The following is a 22559-nucleotide window of genomic DNA, read 5'->3' as shown; positions in this document are numbered from 1 at the left end:
CTTAGTATCTTCTGGTTTTTTCCCTTCAAAATATGCATCAAATACTATTGAAACCTCAGCAAAGAAGCAGCTCCCCCCCAGGGCCTTCACCCCATGCACTTTCTTCCAGGGGGGGAAGAAATTCCAATTTGGGAATTTGCTTTGCTGCTGAACAAGCCATAGTCTGTGGGTTTGCTTTGCACATCTCAGAAGCCAATTCATTGCCAAGAGGACTAGGTTTCCAAACTCTTCAGCGGCTCCTAGAGGAGTGCAAGTCCATGATAGGATAGAAATGTCAGCTCCTGCCAGGCTGCAAAACCCCTCCCAGAAGTATTTTCTTCCTCTCATGCGGTGACGAAGAGCTTTATCTGACTCAGAGGGTGAGGTGCTGAGCCTGCCAAGTGTTCAGGCAACACTAGAAGGCACCATTCCTCCAGACATCAGCCTGCCCGGCTGCCACCACCCAGAGCCATGGACACTCTCCTCCTGCTCAGTTGGAGCTCCATGCCCAACTACACAGCTAAGGAAAGCCACAAGCATGAGCCTAAAAAGACAAAAATCAGAATATTTTATTTCCTTGAGCTCCAGTGATACAACTGTAGCAGCATTTCACAAATGAATTCCTGCATTGTTAAATATACATTTAAGGAAACACATTAAATTCCAAGGCAGGCAAAAAAAAAAAAATTAAGAACTGCGGACAAAGTTACTCATCCTCCCCCTTAAATAATATGTGCGTTTGTTGCAGACAAAGCAGCAGTACATGTTTCACATACCAGGTTAAAATAAAACTTCAGACCGCAGCAAAACTTCCAAATGCAAACCTAGAAGAGATGAGGGAGGGGCTTCGCTGAAGGGGCTTTCACCTGGGGATCCAGCATTACACACAGCAGGAAACATTTTAAACATGTAAGAGACCTCTGCAATTATTAGACCAACTGGGCGCATTCCCAACTGCAGGATGGGAAGTATGGTTTTATCAGATACCCGGGGTAATCTGTAAAGAGCTCTATAAACGTACAAGTGCTCCTCACCTGCTCCCAGCTCGAGGCAGAGCAAGTTCCCAAGAAAACCTGGTTGAAATTATTTGTGCTCAACACTCAGAAGGTTCCCAGACACGCTCTGGCTAGCAACCAGAATGGGATGCTACCTGCCCCTCCAAGGGCGATGCTCCGCTGGCCAAAACCACGACCGCCCTCCCAATCGCTCCACGGCCACACACTCCGTCCCTGGGCAAGTCCAGCCTTCGCGTCCCAGCTACTCGCAGGTTACTCCAAACAGGAGATGAAGTTCTCCCAGAATAGCCAAGGTAAAGTCAGAAATATTAAAGCTAAGCAGCCAGAGGAAGAGGATGATGCACTGGGGACCGCTTGCCGAGTACGACTCCTAGCTACTGAAGTCGCACTGAAAGCTGTCACTATGCTACGGTTTGCCTCTTTTAATATTAAAGTGACCCAAAATTTTCATCGAAGTGTTTATGCCCATCTCCGATGGAAATATTTTGTGCAGTTCTGGTTCCTGTTAGTGACTCTCCAGTTTCTCAAGTCAATAGAAAAAGACACCCAAGGCTAACGGACAGCTCAAAGACCTCCAGCCTCAGGACCTTTGTGTGCAGAGAGAGCTGACGGCTTTCTCCAGCTGCACCACCAAGACCGGCGGCCTCACGCTTACAATTTTTACACTTTTAAGACACAGGGTGCATTTGACACAGTGATTCATTCAGTTTAAGTGACAAAAAGGCATCAAGAAGCTCACTTCACCATCATCAGTGGTACAAGGTTAATTTACACAAGGCACATGCAACACCACCCAGAGAGGTACGCTTTGATTTACCTTCTCCAAATCACAGAGCAAAAGGATTTGCTCTGCTTAGTGTCATCCTATGCAACACGCCCGGCTGACAGGACACAGCCAGCGACACCTGCCAGCCCAAAAGCTGCCCCTCGCATCGCAGCTCGCCCGCAGACCCCCCCGGTGCCCACAGCAAGCTGAAGCCACATCTCCAAAAGCTGCACCGTGCCCAGCAGTAAGGAGATGGTGCCCGTTCCAGACATCAGCTGCTGCTGGCAGGGCAAGTTCCAGGGCGGACGGAGATTTGCCAATTGGTGTTCTGTAACTTACATTTACACATCCAGGCCCCCAAAATCCCTCGTTAGCTACTGGTCATCCAAGTAACTGGCTAAAGGCTGCATTTTGGTTTGGAAGAGCCATTCCCAGGAGGAGCAGGGCACGCAGCAAGGTTGCCACCCTCGCCGAGCAGGCACAGCTTCGCTGGCCACCGCAAAGCTCAGCATCCCACAGCAGCAAAACCAAACCCACAGCACCAGGAACCTCTCTAGGTTGCTTTCCCGCCCCCCCCCCACTCCCCAAAAGAGATGAGCAGCAGCTTATTGTCAAACACGGGCTGGGAGGTGGCTTCGGTTCTGCGGGGAAGACTTTCCCAAGGCTTTCGCTGCCTGCTGCTGGTTTGGTGCTGCCAGGATGTGACCCTTGTGACTCAGTAGCTGAACTGTAAACAGAAGCTCTGGTCCCCCCCCAAGGGAGCAGAGCAGCTCCACGCACCCCGCTTCGACCCTGCCATCTATCGAGATGTGCACGGTCACTCCTGTAAGCGGGATCAGGGCCTTAGTGAAAAAGAAGTATGAATAAATTAAGGGAGGATGAAGGCTGTTTAGCTATCACACAACATAAAAATGTACCTTTAAAAAAAAGTGTTTGCAAAAAAATACTATTCTTTAAAATCTACATTTTTTCTTTTTTAAGACTCTCCTTGTAAAAAAAAAAAAAAAAAATATGGAGTTGATAGTTTCCCCCTCTCCCCCACAGAGTGATCAGGTATTTTGGGGTGCCCCTCCTTGGCATCCTACAGTTTCCCAAAGTGGTGCCCCCATTCCTTCTCCCCCATCCCAGCAAGTCTCAAGGGGCTACCAAGTACCTTGACACCCACACGAGAATCCAGGCCACCATTTGGGGGCTAAATGCTGTAGAATTAAAGCCAATCTGGCTATAAAAATAAATGCTTTTGTGTCTTCCTTACACAGGATGGAACAATTTAGCCCTTTTTAAACAGCTCAGCATCTAGCTGTGATAGTATTTAAAAAACAATCCAAATGCCTACATAGAAAAATAAAGGATAAACATTATCCATCTATTTTATATTTATATAAAAAGTAAGTTCTGTGACAAGATATTTGCTTCTTTTCTGTAAAAAAACCCAGCCTAGGCTGTATAACCTAAGCCTTCTGGTGAGGAGTAAACTACATCTTCAAACTTATTCAGAGAAAAATATCAGTTAGCAATTTCACTTCTCCAAAATAAAGTTATTAAATATATATATTATTATAAGTCTTTATAAACTATTTAATTGTTTAAGCAAGGAGGGGAACACGTGACTGAGGACCACTTTAATCCCTCCTTCCTTGGGGAGGGAGAAGCGGACGTCAGCTGTGAATCCACCAGAAACCTGGCATGTTCCTTAGCAGAGACCCAGAGCTGGGTGGCTTGCAGGCACACACGGACACACACGGAGAGGACACGGAGGCTCGCATTCACTCGCGGGAAGTCCTTCACAAGGATGTTCTTTTTTCCAGCTTGTGCTTTGTGAGAAAGTACTTGAAGAATTCATACACCGACCAGGCGATGGCCGTTGAAGGCATCTGGTAGATGACGCGTGCCTGCACCCCTCTGAAATACCCCGAAATGCCCCCCAGCTGATAGACAGTCTTGAAGGCGTTCACCATGCCCGAGAGATGTCCGCCGATGTTCACAGAGCTCAAGGCCACGTTCTCTTGGGTGTTGAGCAGGGTCTTGCAGACATCCAGAGGAGTGGTGGCGGCGGCAGCCACAGCCCCCGCGACGGCACCGGAGACTATGTGGGACCGAGGGTTATACTCCCGGTGTGGGTTGATCTGCTCCTGCATGAACTCGTAGGTGATGAAGTGAATGGCCTGGAAGGGGACGTTCATGGTGAGCTGGGTGGTGTAGCTGCGGTAGAAGGCACCGAACCCCTCCGTCTTCTGCACTGTCCTTATGCACGCCAGGACGGACTTGTAGGGGGAGTTGAACATCTGCATCCGCTGCTTCACCACTGGTCCAGGGGATGAAGGCAGGGCGGGCAGCACCAGGCAGGACAGGCACAGGGAAATAAAGACTTATTAGCTACGGCACATCTTTCCTCATCATCGCGACACCCAGACCGAACCCTGCTCCCAGACCCAACCTCCCCTCCCAAGTCCAAACTGCTCGGACATAAACCAGGCACTTCTGTAGCGATGAGCTCCTTATCGACAGGCTTTTACCAAAAGGCTGCGCACATCCTCTGCTTCCCCCAGCCTGCCCAGTGCCCCCCAAAAAACCTCAATGCGACAAGTGAGGGAAGCAGGTCAGAGCTCGGCTCTGGTTCAACAGCTCTCCACGTCCCCGGGCTAATCCACTCCTCTCCTCAAGCTTAATTAAGGAACTTTTACTGCTCACTAGAAAGGCATTAAGACAGACCGGTAAGGACCCTCAGATGCATCTGTGAGGATGCAGAGCTGTTGTGCTGAAACACCGACATACCAAGAGGACAGGGGCAGAAGGGTGATTAAATAACTGTACATCACCTGGGAAGTGTAACAGACCCCACCTACAGTCCCAAGTCCTGAAATGGAACAGCTTCCATTGACTTCAGCAAAAGGCCAATTAATTAATTTAATCAGAATACAATTAAAATTATTTTAAACACTAGAGACTTTTCCCCCCCCCCCTTTGGGAAAACCTGGCTTTGGGCCAACTCAGAAGTGCAGTACATTAACCCTGAATAGCTGGCAGTCCAGCTGATTGTCTTCATTTTAGCTGCATTTCGCCATTAGCCCTCTTAATACCAGACTCTACCTAGGTGGGAAGGCTACACAACGGTCCCAACGGCTGCTGCACTTGTCTAACAACATGACTGAGCTCAGTTTTGCCTGGGTAGTCCAAAGCTTCAGAAAAACCACAACCACTTCAATGAAGATGCGCTAGCAGAGCAGTAACAGCATCGTGTCAGTAAAGGTGACACCAGTTTTCCTGGAAAGCCACGATACGCCACACAGACGCTGTGCAACCCCTCGGCAAGCAAAGGAAAACAGCCAGGCAGAATTTATCCCTTTACGCTGGCCTGTCTGAGCTCATTAGAAGCTGGGCAGAGTCACTAAAGCAAAGGGCTCAAGCTGCTGAGATGGCGCAGGGTGTCCTCGGTGCCCTCCCAGGGCTGCTAACGGGGTGCAGCACTTCCCCCGACAGCACAGGGCATTACCTTCAGCGGGATTCATCACTGCGTCGTGGAGTAGCGTGGCCACACTCCCAGCTATACCTGCAAGACACAAGAGCATTCTTCAAAAAAAAAATTAAAAAAAAATTCAGAAGCCAGGGCTTGCTCGGGCACCGCCACGCGTGGAGGCAGCAGCCGATGGTGCAGGCAGCCCCGAGCACCCAGGCACTGCTGCCTGGGGAGTACTGCTGCAAGCCCAAGGAAGCAGCCAGCAACACGACTCCTTCCCAGTGCAGAAAAACCCATCCAGAGCAGCTTGACGGGAACCAGGATCTGCTCACAGGATCACAGCCGCCACCTTCGCTATGCCCTACAACTCGCAAAGTTTTGTCTATGCAAGACACCACTGGCTTCACTCAGCCCGCGCTGGACTGAGAAGTGAGCAATGTTTAGAACTGGCTCAGCACATCCGTAATTAGGCATTTTCATCCATTTACTCAGTCTAGTTTTAAACGCTAATTGCACAGATTCTGCAAACATCCAGCCAGCCATTAATGATTCTGCAGTTGGCTCTAGGATGGGCCTCTCGAGCCACACCTTCGCCTTTGATGTAGGTTTCAATCTCAAATTCTCTCTTGCCCAAATGACTTTCGGTCATTTCTCATTAACACAGCGCTTCAGTTTTCCCACTGGTACTGAAAGCCTGTAGCTACTTGAAAGGCAGACACGGGAAGCGTATTACTAGCAAAAAGCAGCAAGCCAGAAGGATATTATATACTCTTAAGTGAGTTGGTTGAGTCAAGTGACTGCCGTGGCAGATTCCTACTGTCACGTCATGTCAAGGACCAGGCAGAAGAGTCTTCTCCACAAACCCTTCTGTAACACCCCGGCTGCTCAGTTAGAGGGTTTCTGCTGTTACAGCAGTATTGCCGGACCTAAAAGCAAAAGCCTTTCTGGTAGAAGCAAAATCTTTAACAAAGCACGTGAGCACACAGAGGACGCGGTGCACTTTACCGTGCTGGAGCTGCACAGGAGACATCTGGGAACAACCTGCACTTCAAACCTCAAGAGGTTTAGATGATGCCTTCAACAAAGCCAGAAACAGCCTACGACTGCATCTGAACACCTTGTCCAATGTACTGATTACTTGTGCTAGAATAATTTGAGATTAAGGAGTAGTGCAGAAATCTAGATTAGACTAAGGCTTCGAAGGGTGCACAACAGTTGCCATCAGGGGTTTCAGGCCAGGAAGGGCTTCTCTACTCTGCTGCTGAGAGCCAGCCCAGCCATCTCTACCCTCTGGAAGAGAGATCTACCAAGCAGTCAGTAGTCCGAAGACAGGGCACGGGTTTCAGAGGAGCATGGTGACCCGCATGAAGCACTCAACCAGAGGGCAGGTGCCACACTTGCCCGCCTGACTTCCCCCTGCCTCTCCAGGGCTCCCAAAGCAAATGCCAAGAACTGCAAGCCTGGGGTTACATTTGCATCTTGCATCCTCCCCTATGGATATTTAGGGCGGCAGTCTGAACGCAGGCTGCCTACAGCAAATCTTCCAGGAGCAGAGCACAGCGAAGGATGCCAGGCTAAGCATATGAAGCGAGCAAAGGACAGGCTATTAACTGCAATCGGGTTTTTTTGTTCAAAAAACAAAAATACCATTGGCCAAGTGGCTGTTTCCTCCATGCTGGATAGTATCACTTAGAGACTTTTTCATTTTTTCATAGCAGGCAAAGTACATTGCGTGGGCAGGGCCAGCCCCCAGCATGGTGACATTAATCCCACGTAAAGGCCTCCAGAAACCCTCTGTAAGGACAATCTTCTTCAGAGCTTCGTACACGCTCCTGTACTGGGCTTTGGGGTCCGGCTGCAAGCTCTGCATCCTTGTCTGCAACAAAGCACACGAAGGGAGAGGCCTCAGTTACCCGTCTTTAATGCAACAAGCACAAGCCATAGAGTTAAAGAGCTACAAAACTTCCAAGATCATTAGAGGGGTCAATAATTTATTCCCCAGTCACACCCGCGCCGGGGCCATGGCACTATTTATCCACACTTTGCCCGCCAGACCAGCGAGATTAATTCCACGCTCCCATTGCAACACCAAAACATTACGAGGCTGCTCAGACAAGCGCTCAGCGGAGGGAAGTGTAACCTCTGCTCTTGTTTATGCATGGAAAGTACAGGGAATTAAGCTAGCGCAGTTGTTCAAAAGACTCGGTGAAGAAATACAGTTAGGTCTTTAATTGCCTCTTGCTTACAACACTCCCAGCTCTCTGCCCCAGCTTGTTTCTCCTGCAGTTGCTCAGCCGCTTGTGACACTCGGTGTGCAGAGTTTAGTCCGCTCGATTGGGAAACAGGTTTCCTAGAAGGGCAAGCTGAGAAAATGGGGTACCCGCAGTGAGCCCCCACACACACACCCACCCCGTAGAGGGTGAGACAGGCAAAGGCCACCCCGTTCTCCTGCAGTGACCCAAGGAAGACCCAGCTGGTGACTGTGTCCCCCAGATCTGCCCTTCACCCCGTCCTCCCTCCCAGCTCCTTGTGCCCTGCAGCCACCAACTGCCCGAGCTGGGAGGTTTCATCCACATCTTTGTTCAATAGTCCTCGATGGGCTTTTCTTCCACAGATTTTTAAAGGCAGCTAAGCCTCTGGCATCCAAAGCATCCTATTAAATTCACCGCCATCACTTAATTATGCACCGTGGGAAAAAAATTACTTCTTTTAGTTTGTTTCAGGCTTCTGCAGACACACCAGCAACGCTCAAAGCCCTTGCAACGATGATGCCAGCCTGCGATGGGTGTTTGCAGGGCACAGACCCCAGCCACCTCCCACCAGCGACGGGAGAGACGCTGCCAGGGCTTAAACCTCTACGAGCGTCCCAGCAAGACCAAGCAAATCTAGAGCATCAAGACGCAAAGGGCTCTGCTACTCCTGCTGAGCAGCCCACAAGTCTTGCTGGTCTGCAACACGGCTGATACACCCCATCATACCGAAACCAGTCGGAAGGGATAGAGCCTTTGGTGCAGCCTCACACCTTGAAACACAAACACCATCAAAGTAACGCTCTTTCAAGGAGAAGCTTGAGAACGGCAATTGAGAGGTCATTCGGGTTTGTCGGGAAGGATGCCTTCCACCCCGTCAGCTGGGACACCCCATCTCCAGAATAAAGTTTCCCCCAAACGATTTGGCAGCGTGCGGACGCCAGTGCCGCCCTCGCAGGCAAAGCAACACGAGCGTCTCGGTCCTCGGCAGAGATTCAACAGCCCTTGAAAAAGCGAGGACTGCCTGTGCCACCTCCACACTTCCTCACCAGGACACATCCCTTCAAGCTTATCGAGTCACATCAGTAATTAGCCAGGAGGCAATACTACAGCGAAGCTTTCAGGCAAGATTAAGCCAATAAAAGTGTTTCAGGTTTGGACCTTTGATTCCTCAAACCACTCTAGTTACCAGAGACTGAAGAGCACTTTCACATACACTTTCTGAGACCAAGGAAGAGATCAGAGCTGAATTCAGGACTTCAATCCAGTATAATAAAACCAAGCTATGGAAGCAGCTAACCAATATGTGAGGCTAAGCCAACAAATTATTGCATTTGTAGTGAATATTGTAAAAAAATTGTACAGGAATTACAAAGTTCAGCAGCTAGCTGAATTTCAGACTTTTAAGCATCAGCCGGCAGTCATGACAAGGCATCACCCTACAACAGGGAATTTGGTGGCCTCAAGCAAAACTTCCTGTTTCAGAGCACTAAATGCACTGTAACCTATGAACAGTGCTGGAAATAAACCCAAAAGCTCAGAAAAATCCTCCTGTAAAGGCAGCAACAGGCCTGAATTATCTTGGAATTTAAAAACAGGTTTTAAATCTAGCTCTCAGCCCTCGCTGAGCTGGCTTAAGGGTCTTGCAACCCCTCCACACAGGTCTCTGCACCTTCCCGTCCCACGGATGCTCCTCAGAAGGGGCTGGATTTCACGATGCCCCAGAGAAACTCGCGGCAGCCGTTCCACTGTCAGCGTGACTCAGCATGACCCACCGCTGCCGAGCTGGTCACATCCAGCTGGGGTTTGGTTTTTTTTTTTTTTTTTTGCTCTGCTAGTTTTAACTTGAAGGCATTGCTTCAGACTGACCCCAGGAGATCTCGATCTCACCCCGGTCTATTGCTGGGATGCCTTGGAAGCAGCCGATATAATTTAAACATGCAGCAGCGTCATCTCGTCAGCAAGGTAATCAGGGATAAGTGCTCCTGTAAAGCAATAAACTATCAGCCTGGCATGTGCGGGACCAAAGCGCGTGGTGCTGTGTTGTTGGGAACTAACCCCAAGTATCTCCACCCTTACTGAAGATCCAGTTGCTTTCAGAAGAGAATGGATAAATTTCAATTTTTCTTTTTCTATTGATCACCTGAGCCACTCTAGAGGGGTTCAAAAGCTCACCCCATACCCCAGAGCAGGCGGTAAGCGCATGTTGTACCCACCTAACCCACGCACACTGCGGTTTGCATCACCACCAGCACAGCCAGGTCCACAGGCTTGCAATTTTCATTAAAGCTGTGGACACAAACAGGACAAACAGCCCAAGGAGTAACCAAAACCAGGATCTCCCATGTGCCTGCTGCAATGCAAGAGGCGCAGAGCTGAAAACAGGTTCAGCTCTGTTTTGTCCAGGATAAGTTTATCATGGTGTGAATGACGATGATTTGCTATGAGCTATGCAGTCCTCACCCCTGCCAGCTCCTGCCACTTATCTGAAACCAGCAGTCTCCTCCAGGAGCCTCACCCCCTGTTAAACCAGCCAAGAAACACTTCTCCACCTACTCGGGTTAATCCTCATTGCATAAGGCAAGAGTGCACCGACAACCGCAAGCGTCCCAGTAGTCCTGGTTTCAGCTTGGGCATAAGAACCAACACCAAAAGTCACAGCTTCAGGTTCATCAGGTTACCTGCTGTTTGTGGACCAGTGCCGTCTTTAGGGATGCTGTCTGGGGGAGAGCACCCAGCCTTCCTGCTGCCAGGAGCACAGGAATAGTCCAGGGTAGTTTTCTATCTAGAATCATTTTACTAACAAGACTCAGGTCTCTAGTTTTGCATATTCTCGCAAAGGCTCACTGATTTGACATGCCACTGTACAAACAAGCTCAGATGTAATTCACCTTTTTTTTTATTCTGAACATGGCATGCTTTCTCCAAGTTCAGCCTGCACGTTCATGTGACAGACAACCAGCCTGGTCTCCCTACAGCTAACAAAAGACACGGTGAACACGATATGCTTTTACCAGGAAATAAGCAGCATTTCTGCAGCAACCCGGTCAGATCCTGCGTGCCGGAGAAGGCTTCGCTATTGCACGACCCGTGCCATGCTCAAGCTCTGAACTCCCTTTTCTTTCTTGCCAGCCTGTTTTTCAGCTAGAGCAGCTCCCCAGCCAAGCACCACACTTGGTGTGGTACCCAGCCCTGTCTGCAAAGGCCCACGGGAGGGGAGCACAGGGTCAGTCGAACAGGTTAGCCGTGACTTTCCAGCACCCCAACGCTATCAGCTGAAACAAGAGTAACTGCTCCTCCTAGACCCGTGTCAAGGCGGGTGGGTGCAGAACGTCCCACCACCAAACCCAAGCCAAGGCAAGCGTCCCTAACCCCAAAGTCCAAATAAACCACAGTAAAACAGCTCACAGGAGCTCATCTGCCCTGCCACCCTCATACTTGTGTGCTTTCGAGACCTTAGTTACAAGCAGGGAAGCTCCAAAGCCTCCTTGCACCAGGCAGGTCACCCACAGTTGACTGTCCTAGCTGGAACCAACAAAACACTTGCTCCATCCCTCCCAACAAGCCCCGCTGTACTTCTTTCCTTTCCACTCCCTTCTCTGGCACTGCAGATGTAGGCTAGATGTTTCTCCTACCCTTCACCCCAGGAGTTCCCATCACAGCACGGGACCTCCCGGACCCGTTAGGAACCACGCACAGCCACAGCAAAATCAATTTACAGATGTCTTGTTGCACCAGCTTGGTTAGGAGCAGTTCATGTTTTCATGGAGAACGACCGCAACGTAGTTAGGGCAGGAGCAAGGACTTTTTGTCATTAGTGCAACTGCCACCCACAGCGAGGAAGGGAGGTTCAAGCCCAGCACGTCTCCAGTTTCTCGCTGAGCTGTCTCACACCAGCAATTAGTTCCCAGGTGAGGACAACAGTTCTTCACATCCTCAAGGCAGCAACTTTACCTGCCTTGGGAAACCAGCTCCAGCAGCCTTGCAGAAAAGCCACCAAATGGCTTGAGCAAGAGGAGGGAGGAGGCTCCAGGGGAGTCCTCCAGAAACTCCCTTTTGCCACCATCAGAAGAAGTCCTTGCCACGTTGATCTCTACAATTAATTTGGAGGCTGATCAGGCTTGCCAGGACAGCTGTGTTTTCAGCAGCTACAAAACAAAACAAGCCTAAGCACTATGAGAAACACCATCGGCATACGTCTAAAAACCTACAGTTCAAGCCAGGGTTTTACTACAACGACAGCGTTAAGCGAGCAAGACAGAGGCCAACGCGTAGTTAAGGCTGAAGCTGCAAGGTGGTCTTTCCCATTAGAAGGAAAAGGATGGGAAGGAAGAGACACTAAGCAAGTCTCAATCGCCACAAGCCGCCAGCTGAAGCTTTAGTTGGCAAGTACAACCCGTAACTCATTTCCCCTCCGAACAAACAGCAGCGCTGCTGCAAAATGCACATACAACTAGCAATGAGTGCTTTAAGTTACAGCACGGTTATCGCAGCCAGGTGCTGTAGTAGGCTGCACGTGGGCACATGCATCACGGATTTACACCCTCCCTCGTCACATCCCAGCACGTGTTGCACCGCGCGCACCAGCAGCACCTCTGGGTGTTTTCCGTGCTGTCACACAGGCGTATCTATGAACTTCGCAGAGGTCCATAGGGCACTGTTTTAACGCTTGCCTTGACTCACCTCAACAGGGCACCACCACCGCAGCCTGCCCTACCCCGACCTCGTCAAGCTCGGGAATTGTGCAAGTGTCTGAAGCGAACAATTCCCCAAATTAAAACGTTTTCACTTTCTCTTTCAGAGGAAATGACTCGCTGGACCCAAAACATTTCTTCTACAGCACGGATTTAGCCAGGTTCTTGAAACGCCTCTTTCTGCCGCATCCGCAACCCCCTACCTCCTCCACGGGCTCTGCTCAGCCGTGACTGATGCCGGTGATTATTATCCAGAAAGTCAGCCTAAGGAAGGAGCTTCGCTGCTTTTCTGTAGGAGGAGAGTGGCACATTTCCCATGGTAAAGCAAAAGACAGCTGCTCTTACAAGCTTAGTTAGTGTTTGGTTACTCCCGTTACAGAAAAAAAAGCCCTTTTAGGGTCAGTTGTCACCTCTTCCCGTAGCAGACAGACAGAAGAGGCACAGACTAGCAGCAAGTGCCCATCGCAGGAGCAGGACCCAAAGCCTGCAGGTCGGGATTTCGCTCTGGCCCCGACACACGGGGTGACCTTGGCCACGCTCCGCTGGAGTTTTCCTGCAGCCAGCCAACAGCCGGAATATTTTATCTGCTTCCGAGAACTTCAAGGCAGTTTGCCGAGTGGGATTATTCCCAGCATAAGGCATTGCCCCGGCACTCTCCTAGCACAGGCGCTGCCAGCCCTGAAGCAACCAGGGAATTCACTGCCCGGTGAAACAGGCACTTTTGCCTTCCTACAAAGCACCTCCCGCTCCGGGAAACCAAGCACAACTTTCGTTTTCTCCCTCTCCCTTTTCCCCCGCAGAGGAAATACCCTCTTAACGCCATAAAGTCCGGAGTGACGACATGCTGCTCCGACCGTGACTTGGCAGAAAATATCAGCCTTATTTGTGAAAGGAGCCGGTGCGGAGGCACTCGGGGTGGGCACGGACCCTGCGCCTCGGGGGGGGGGACCCACGATGCAGAGCAGCCCAAACCCACGAGCCAGGTCCACCAGGCACAGACCCGGAGGGAAAACGCAGGGGAAAAAAAGGAGAGAATATTTCCTTTGAGTGCTTATCGCAGCCCACTGGCAAGACCTCCAGTGCCTCAAAGCGAAGGCATTTCCTCTCCTCTCCTCCTTCTACTCTTTCAGGGAGCCCTGCATTGAAAAAAGGAGAAATTAGAGCATCTGCTTGCAGCCTTTCCCGACCGGACCATGAAGGATCCGTCAGCACCGGCAATACAGTATTGAGGGCGTTTCGCTTTTCCCAACTTTATTTTCTCCTTTTTTAAGCTGCCAGAGCAGCACGCTGGCAGGCCAGAGGGGGGAAATACCCTTCATGACGCTTCCTACCGCACCGATGACGCCACGAAGTCTTCCCTGGCGCGTACGCGACAGCGCCGACAGCGCGCTCGTTAGCCTCGAGCGGCTCATCCTCGTTAAAACCCAACCGCCACCGGCATACCTGCAGCCGCGCGAGTCCCTTCGTAAGCCCCGACCCTGCAAAAGCCACCGCTCCCACGGGCGACGCGTTCACGCCGCTTCGCAACCCTCCCGGCGTACGAACGGACGGACCACACCGTCCCACCGGCTTCTCCCTCCTGGGTTGGGATTCCAACACGACGGTTGGGAAAAGCCGCCCGGGGTGTGCGTAGCGGGGGGTGGCTCCTGCTCCAGCCCCGTGCCAGGAGGGCACCGGTGGCATCTCCCGCGGCGGGGAGCAGGACGAGGACTTTGGTTGTCGCAGGCTGCGGCGGCGAGGCCCGGCACACACCTTTGCACCGTAGGTTGCGTAAAAGCTCGCCGGGGCCGAGGACGCCGGGGCCGCCCGGGGACGGCACCCAAGGGGCTACAGGGACTCCCGGCTCCGGGCTGTGGGCACGCAGCTCCGGCTTCCATCGGAGACCTCGGGGGTGACACCTCCGGCACCTTGCACACCTCCAGCCCGCCGCACCATCCTACGCCTCGCTCACCCCCAGCGCCTCTTGCACGCTTCCCCTCCCCAGTCTGGTACAAGTCTGCTCCCCCCAAGCAACATTCCCCACCCCGGGAGCCCCACGCACCCCAAAACTCATTGCACACTTCCCCCTCCTTGCACCCTGACACCCCTTGCACACTTTTCCCCCTACATGCACCCCAACACCCATTGCACACTTTCCCCTACTTGCACGCCGACACTCCTTGCACACTTCTCCCCCCTCCTTGCACCCCAACACCCCTTGCACACTTTCCCTGCTACTTGCGCTCTGACGCCCCTTGAACACTTCCCCCCACCTTGCACCCCGACACCTCTTGCACACTTCTCCTCCCTCCTTGCACCCCAACACCCCTTACACACTTCCCTCCCCTCCTTGCACCCCAACACCCCTTGCACACTTCCCCCCCCTCCTTGCACCCCAACACCCCTTGCACACTTTCCCTGCTACTTGCACGCCGACACCCCTTGCACACTTTCCCTGCTACTTGCACCCCAACACCCCTTGCACACTTTCCCCCTCTTGCACCCCGACACCCCTTGCACACTTCCCCCCCCTCCTTGCACCCCAACACCCCTTGCACACTTTCCCTGCTACTTGCACCCCGACACCCCTTGCACACTTCCCCCCGCCTCCTTGCACCACCGCACACCCCCAGCATCCCAGTCCGTGCTCTCCCACTTGCACCAGCACAAACACTCCCGGTGCACTCCCGCACACCTCCGGTACCCCCGTTGCACACACACACTCCCCCCCTTCCGCCCCCCCCCCCCCCCAAATACCCGCCTCCCCCGAGACCGGCAGCCATCAGAGCAGATCCCGGAGGTTCCGCACCTTGACCGAGTCCACCGGGTACATGACCGTGTGCTCCATGATGCCCGCCACCGCTCCGGCCATCATGTGGGTGCCGAGCGAGGCGCCGCTGGGCAGACTCTCGTACTCCTCGCCCTCCATAAGCGGTGCGGGGGGGGCGGCGGCGGCGGCGGGGGGGGGGCCGGGCCCCGGGGGCACCGCCGCGTTACCCCCCACTCCGCAGCTCAGCTCCATCCGTCCGGTAACGGCGGCGGGTGGAGGGAAGGGAAAAGGGGGGAAAGGGGGGGGCTGGCGGAGGGGGGGGGGGAACGGGGGGGGGGGGGGGGGGTCCGCACGGGGCTCGCGCGCCGCCCCGGCCCCCGCTTTAAAGCCGCGCCCCGCGCCCCGCCCCACCCCGCGCCAGCCAATAGCGAGGCGCGGCCGCCGCCCCGTTGGGCCACCGGGGGGGAGCGGAGCGGAGCGGAGGGGGTGGAGCCCGCGGTATGACGTTGAGGAGCGCTGAGGCAGCGGGAGGTGGGAAGGGGTGGCGGGATTGGCAGGGATGAGGGCGAATTGGAGGAGAGCAGGAGGAGGGGTGGAGGAGAGTGATTGGTTTTGACGGCCGGGGAGGGGCGGGTCTTAGTGTGGGGCGGGGGAAGGAGGGAGGCGCGCGCGGAGCGGGGCTCGGCGGCGCGAGGGCCGCGCGTGCAAACGGGCCGGCGCGCGGTCCTCGTGCAGGGCGTGCAAGGGAGGGGGGGGGGGGGGGTGTGAGCTGGCGGCCGGGCTGCGAGCACGTGACCCCCGCGGGCGAGCGCGCGCCCCTCGTGCAAACACCCACCCCCGGTGACTCCGCCCCTTGCACGCACGGCCGTATTGTGAGCGCTTGTGCAAGCGCTTGTGCAAGCACAAGGGCGGGCGGGAGAGCCCTCGTGCTTCCCCCCCCCCCCCCGGCCTGTAGCACCCTGCAGCAGCTCGCCCAGCCTCCTCCAGCGTGCCGGGGTGCAAACGCCTCGCACCACGGCCTCGCGCCACGCGTGCACGGCCGGCGTGCTGCGGGTTCACGCGTGTGGCCCTGGGGGGGGGGCTTCCGAGGTGGGCACACGCACCCCCCCCCCCCGGTTGCAGCCAGCCTTGCACCTCCGCGGTGCCGTGGGGTGAGGTGGAAATGGTAGCGCGAGATGGGTGAAGGCGGTATTTATTTTTTTCCTGGAGGACTGACGGCATCGCAGGGAGTAAAGCAGCCCTTGGCACGTGGGCGCTGCGCGTCCCCAAACAGCCCCGAATGCTCCCCAAACTGCAAGCCGAGGGCACGGGGGGGGGGGGGGGGGGGGGGGGGCCGGCTCGGGTCTCACGCTGCTGCCGCCGCCGCTTTCCGTCGGAGTTTCGTGTGCTTTTGGGGTTTTCTGGGTGTCTCGGCTCGCGCAGAGCCCAGGGCCCTCTCCTGTCACCCCGGCAGGATGAGGTGCCACGTCAGCTCCCCTGCAGGGGCTTGAGCTTCGGCGTGGGGAAGAAAAGCTCGTGGAAAGGCTTGGGAGAGCTTTCTGCCCTTCCCTGCAAAGGCTTTTTGGGAAGATGGGATCCGCAGCATCCGCCGTCCCTCGCCGCAGCTCCCACTCCACCGCAGAGCCGTTAATCCTGGCCTGTGCAGGAGGAACGAGCTCACCCCATGCCCCTGCACCCCCCAACGCTCCTCTTTCCCTGCGTTCTATGTGATCTCTTTGTTCCACCAGGAAATCAGCCCAAACCAATTAAATTTGACACTTTCAAAAAAGATGGAGGCAAAGTCTTTGTGGCCCAGGGCTCCCGGAACAGCACCGACTTTATTTCATTCCTCCTTGAAGGATTATTTGGAATTCGACCTTGCTGGGAAGGTTGGTATTGTGTAGCATGTACTGAAATCAAGGTTAACCATTCGCGTGAAGCGCCACGATAATGCAAAGCAATTTGGTGCTGCTTGAGCTTTGGGAACCAAGTAAGAAAACCATCCTCCGAGGGTCCAAAAAAGCAGAAAAATGAAGTGTTTAGTTTTCCCATTAACCATGACATGAATACACACGGGGCGGGAAAAACCTGCTCTGTTCTCATCCTCGCCTCCCGTCCAGGTACCTGGAGAGGGGCTGGCGCTGGCACGTGCTGTCCTCCTCCCTCCTGCCCTGTGTTTGTGCTGGGAAGCCTCCGTTCTCCGTGGGAACACGGCGCTGCTGGAAAAAATAACAATAATAAGAGCGTCACGCGCGTGACTCACTCCTGATTGATTTTGGGTACCTGGCAGCGTTTTCTGCACCTGGAGCAGCGCTTGTACGGGGGGGGTGGGAGAGCCGGAGCCACCGTCCTGGCGTGTCCAAGCTGTCCCGTGAGACCAAGCATCATCAACTGTCCCGAAACCTGTAGAGAGACTGTAAAAAGTCCTTCAACGACACACAATTTAATACAGCAATTGCTAAATCTCTCCTTCCTTTCCCCCCCCATCTTGTCCCCTGGCAGAAGCCACTGGATTATCACGGCTTTGCTTCCTCCAAAAGAGACTAAACCAAATATATGTTGCTGACAGATGGTTTGACACTGTGTTCTCCAGCTTAAATGACATTTCGGAGCTAGTGAGCCATGTGCATACATGTAATTCCAGCAGACAGCGCTCCCTGATGATCACCCATGTCTGCAAGACGTAAATCAAACACGGGCACGAGAACTTCCTTTCCGTAAGGCAGCCTTATTCAAGGAAATAAAACTCGAAGGGGAACGCTTTCCAGTATTGCTCCACATAGTTTATCTACGGTTTCTACTCCACAAACAACAGTCAACAGCAGCTAATCTCCTTCCAGTGCTTTTGGCAGGGCAGACGAGGGTGGGGAAATTACAGTGTCGCTTACCTTAATGAGCCCTTTCCCCTACACTTGCTCCCTAGTAAGAAATAGTATGAATCAGTCTGAAATACCGTGCTGTTTCCAGGTAGGAGCAGGTTATATTTTAACTCTGAGGAGCAGTGACATGAGGAATCCTTTCTGTTCCCGCTCTGTGTCCCATGTCTCGGCCACCCCGGGGTGCAGGGAGCTGCTGTGGCCAGAGATGCCAAAGCAGAGATGCACGGACTGAGGATTTTCCCCGTGAAAGAAGGGACAAAATTATTCATTGGGGAGTCTGGTCTGGTTTGTGGTTTTGTCGTGTCACACGTCCCACCGGCAGGAAAAGGAAAGAGCCTGTGTCTCTTGGATGGTTTCCTGCCACCCCTGCCTGGCAAGTAAGAATCATCCCTTGCGGCTCATCAACAAAGTGAACTCAACTCCATTTACAAAACCTTCCTTTGAAACAAGTCAGCCTTGTGCAACGATTCCCTTGCTGCCTCCCAGGGCACGACCACTGCTCGGTCCATCCCGTCCCAGTGCCGGAGCTCCCCTGGGGTTAGCAGGTCCCTTGGGCGCTCCACGAGCCCCAAACTCCCCCACGGCAGAGAAACAGCAAAGGACAAAGCTATCTGTGGCGTTAAAAGCACAGTTTGGCCGCGGCCTGCGCAGAGCACAGTCATTTATACGCCGACAAGTCGATGCGAAATACACCGCCGCAATCTGCACGCACGTTGCATCACTGCGAGCAGCTAAATGAAATGATGAATCAGACCCACAGATCCGAGTCCTCACTGGTACGTAACCTTCTTTATGGGGCCTCTGTACTGTAGGACAGCTTTTAAACAGCACAAATGTAATACACCACCAGAAACAATGAGAAATGAGAAAAAAACCTGCAAAATGAAGTGAAATGCTGCTGGCTTTCATAAGTCCCTGCCCAAAGAAGGTGCCTGCAGCGCCCAGGCCATCTGCCTGGCACTCCGAGCTGATTAGATGGACCCGGTTTTGCTTATCGTGGCCCTTCACCGGGCAGGACACCCCAGCTGCACCCACGCCGATAAGGCAGGAGTGTCCTGCTGGGAGGCGGACACCTTCTGGGAACCACCGAAATTGTGGCTTATCTATAAGATCCAGTGGGATATACATATTTTTTCGCTTTCCAAATCTACAAGTTCTCTAACAGCTGAGCAACACCTTGTTTTAGGGTGGGTTTTATCCTTTTCGCAACCTGCTGCCACCATCACGGGGCTGCCAGCAGCGGTGCGGAGCCGTGGGTGCTGAATTGGGGGTGAGGAGGGGGAACTTCGCCTCCAGCAGCACGATGCCACATAGCAGCAAATTACAGGACTTTTTTTTTCTTTTTATTTAGATGTTCAGCAGCAGGTAATTGTATTTTTAACCGTGGAAAGGAAAAGGCACCTGTTTATGGCATGGTGTAAAGCATTCACTTTAGAAGAGGGATCAGAGCAGACGTATGTTGTTAAGGGCATATGTTTGCAATCTTATTTGCAGTACAACCAGCCTGAACTTCATGTCCCCACGGCCTTTTTTTGTTGCTAGCTTGCGTGCCAGAAGCTTACGCTGGAGGAAGGACGGTTTTCATGCGGGAACTGCCGGTGCTCAGTGAGCGGCAGATTCCCCGTCCCGCGTGGCGTGGATGCAGCCCCTTCCCGGCACGCTGGCACTTGGCCACCGCCAGCCCCGTCCCTCCTTAGAAATGTTCAAAGCCTTAAAAGATATTTTTAACAGTGAGTCTGGCCCTCATTCCCCAGAACCGTCCTTAGGTCAAAGGCCTCAGAAGATGCCCTGGAAAAGGGTCTCTCTGACACCAACTTGGGTTTTCCTGCCCATCCGGGTGCATTTTGCCGATGCTCCGGGGAAGAGGCGGCTGCAGGGAAATATTAAGCCGCTGGGAAACCTGATGCGTTCCAGTTATTTTTTATCTCTGCATAAGCAAATGCCATAAAAATAAGCAAACGGTATTGTTTTGTCTTTGGGATGGACTGACCCACTTACTTGAACATCAGCGTAAGGCATCTCCGGGTCTTAAGCCCTTGCTGAGCACACTGAGATGCCAGTAGGTAGATTAGTACTGGGAAATCGAGAGCATTAATCCCTGCTCTGGTACAAACTCAGAGCATCTCTTTTTGCCTTGATTTGCCAGAGCAGCACCCCAGATTACCGAGGTATTAATTTCATAGCCGGCATGTGTATAACAGGTTTGTACGTAACAGATCAACGGCAGTGTATTAGGCTGATGCCAGTGAGGGCCGTGAACATGAATACAAAGAAAATTAGAGAGAATTGAGCCCTAATGATGCTGCGGGGTTATTCCTATGCCAAAACAGCCAAAATCTGAAAACTCAGCACTGCAGCTCCACCAAAGCAATGCAGACAGATCCAGCGCCCATTAACATTTATGCAACCTCAGAGGTAAAGGAGGTGTGGATGCGAGGAATTTGGCCTGTGGGTTTTATTTCAGCGCTCACATAATCTGACCTAATTTACCATTACCTAGCTCAATGGATTAATGGAGCAGGGAGAGGCAATACCCAATGTATATAATTAAGCCTGCCTTTTGTATTACTTCCTGGACCAAATTTTTTCATCGACTTGCCTTTCTGGTTTGAAGCCCTGGGGAAACAATGGGAAAGGCGCAGCACATGCTGGTGGTGCTCTCGGGACTGACTGGTGGCACTGGGCAGAGGAGGCTGAAAGGATCCCACGGGGCTTGCTGGGTTTGGGTACGGCTCTCCTTTTTTTTTTTTTTTTTTTTTTTTTTGGCTTTCTTTCTAGCAGTCAGCAAAATTAGATCCAGAAAGGAGAGACAAAACCCTGGCTTGTCGTTCAGGGGATGAGTTTAAAGCTGGGGGGGGGGGGGGGGTGGTGGTGATCCTGCTCTGCCACTGACTCCTCACATGGCCTTGGTCAAATTATTTAATTCTGATGGCGTCACCACTTCTTCTGGGCAAGGTTTTGTGTGATTAAAAGATGGTGAGCAAAAAAAGGGTGAGATGAGGGCTCTGCAAATGGGGCCGTGGCTGGCGGGCAGTGCAAGCAAATAAAAAATCAGTTTTATTCACCCCAGAGCGAGCCCAGCCAGCACGTCTGGGGAGGTCGGGCTGCTTGGACGCCTCTCCGGCTTTGAAATGGGAAGAGGGGCATTTTAACCAATAAACACAAAAATGCAAGCAGAAAAGGCCAGCTGGGAGCCACGGCTCAGCCCTGCCTCCTCCTCCGCATGCCCCTTTGCACCTCCACTGGCCAAAAAAACGGGGTGCTCCACCTCCATCAGCAACAACAGCTCCAGCTGCTCCTGTATCTGCTCGTGCCGGTGCATGCCGCGGGCTGATATTTGGGAGGGTGCGGCAGGGTGGGCGACGTGCTCCCCCGAGATAGGGGCCGGGCACCCTGCACACACCTCGCTCGGGCTGTCAGGGTCGACCTGCGTGTGCCCTAGACGCGATTTCTCCTTTGGAAATTTGGAAATGGGTGATGCCCAAACGTCCCGCTCACGGCGAGCTCTGCAATGCTGCGCTGGGTCTCCGTCGAGCTGCTTTCTCCAGGCACCGATTCCGAGCGTGCCCGGTGATTTTAGCAGCGTGGCTATATCCCAGATTTCCTCCGAGTTGCAAAGGGGGAACAAAGCAGGATTTGGTGCTTGGAGGAAACGTTCCACCCGTGCAAAACGCCGGGAGCTCCCCTCGGCAGAGCATGCAAGCCAGAATCTGGGCTCGCTTCACCAGCACGAGCAACAGCCGGTGGGGAAGGTTTTACACCCACTGGTGATACTGTTAATGGTGGAATGAAATATATTCACAAACAACTGATATTTTCTCCATCGCTGCAAAGAGCATGCATCTGGAAATAATTAGCATGCACAAAACCAACTTGCGCATTCCTCCTAGGCCTCCATTTTGTGCCGCCTGCAGACTCTGGCAACGACGGGTTTATCGGCAGCTCTCAATTTCTGCGTATTTTTCAATATTTCTAACACCCAGTCCGGCCCAGGCCAACCCTTGGCCAAAGCTTGCTGGTGACGCAGAACCCGTGCTCAGCCCCCAGCAAACCACCCCCCAGCGCAGCTTTTTTGTTTGCATGGGTTGATGGCAGCGCTGGCTTTTTTTTCTTTTTCTTTTTTTTTTTTTTTTTTCTCCACAAAGCCTTCGCCGCCACTGACATGCTCCTACTTGTGCCTTCGTCTCTGTAGATGACGGCAGGATCGGGAACCGGCTGCCCTGCAGCCATTCCCCCCAGAATCACGAGTTGCAGCAACTCCTTTTTGGGTCGAATTAAGCTTGGAAAGGGACCGAGGGGCTGCCCACAGCTGCTTGGTTTTTAGCTACGCGACCGGTGGGAGCCCGTGCAACAGCGGGATGGGTCCCACCAGCCCGTCGGCTGAATGTCCACCGTGCTGAGCGAGGACAGGGAAGCCCTGACGGGCCACGGGCTCTTCACCCCATGGGACAACCCGCTGAGCACCTTCGCTGAGCCGAATTCCCTGGCAGAGGTTTGCTCCCTCCTCCAAGCCCTTGTGCTGACACCAGCTCCAGCAGCTGCCCCAAGGCTCCGCGTTTCTCTTGCAAAGCAAGAGCATGTCTAAGAGCTCCTTCTCCCCGGAGGTCCTGTCGTTAGCTCAGCATAATTTGCCATCCCAAAGCACCTGCCTTCTTGCCCCGGGGCCGCATCCAGCCGTGTTGGGGATGGGTTGCACCCCCAGCACAGCTTTCCCTGCAAGTTCAATACCGTCTGCTCTGCTGTGGTCCAAACTAACGAGGGATATATACGCACAGACAAGATTTGCAATGC

General features: G+C 53.3%; 1 protein-coding gene and 1 long non-coding RNA gene across 7 annotated transcripts; both read right to left on the bottom strand.

Annotated features, from left to right (window-relative positions):
- Positions 1 to 2335: 2335 nt before the first annotated feature.
- SLC25A37 (solute carrier family 25 member 37) lies at positions 2336 to 15209 on the bottom strand. Of its 6 annotated transcripts, none has more exons than XM_030035007.2 (4): positions 14950 to 15209; positions 6866 to 7094; positions 5255 to 5311; positions 2336 to 4066 (listed from the first exon to the last, which is right to left on the bottom strand). In XM_030035007.2, exons 1-4 carry the CDS (start codon positions 15160 to 15162, stop codon positions 3546 to 3548), a joined length of 1020 nt encoding a protein of 339 aa, XP_029890867.1. In that variant the 5' UTR covers positions 15163 to 15209; the 3' UTR covers positions 2336 to 3545. The 6 variants fall into 6 exon arrangements, with proteins under 6 accessions (XP_029890867.1, XP_040984231.1, XP_040984230.1 ...); XM_041128297.1 differs by lacking the exon at positions 14950 to 15209 and adding an exon at positions 12365 to 12808; XM_041128296.1 differs by lacking the exon at positions 14950 to 15209 and adding an exon at positions 7465 to 7581.
- A 1484-nt stretch (positions 15210 to 16693) lies between these two features.
- On the bottom strand, positions 16694 to 18770 carry LOC115350138. Its single transcript, XR_005933837.1, has 2 exons — positions 17192 to 18770; positions 16694 to 17108 (listed from the first exon to the last, which is right to left on the bottom strand). It is a non-coding gene; the product is annotated as an uncharacterized LOC115350138 (long non-coding RNA).
- Between the last annotated feature and the right edge of the window lie 3789 nt (positions 18771 to 22559).

The sequence above is a fragment of the Aquila chrysaetos genome, chromosome 13 (assembly GCF_900496995.4).
Source record: "Aquila chrysaetos chrysaetos chromosome 13, bAquChr1.4, whole genome shotgun sequence".
Taxonomy (NCBI): domain Eukaryota; kingdom Metazoa; phylum Chordata; class Aves; order Accipitriformes; family Accipitridae; genus Aquila; species Aquila chrysaetos.
Note: the sequence above shows the minus strand (reverse complement) of the source record. Positions and strands in the feature narration are given on the sequence as shown.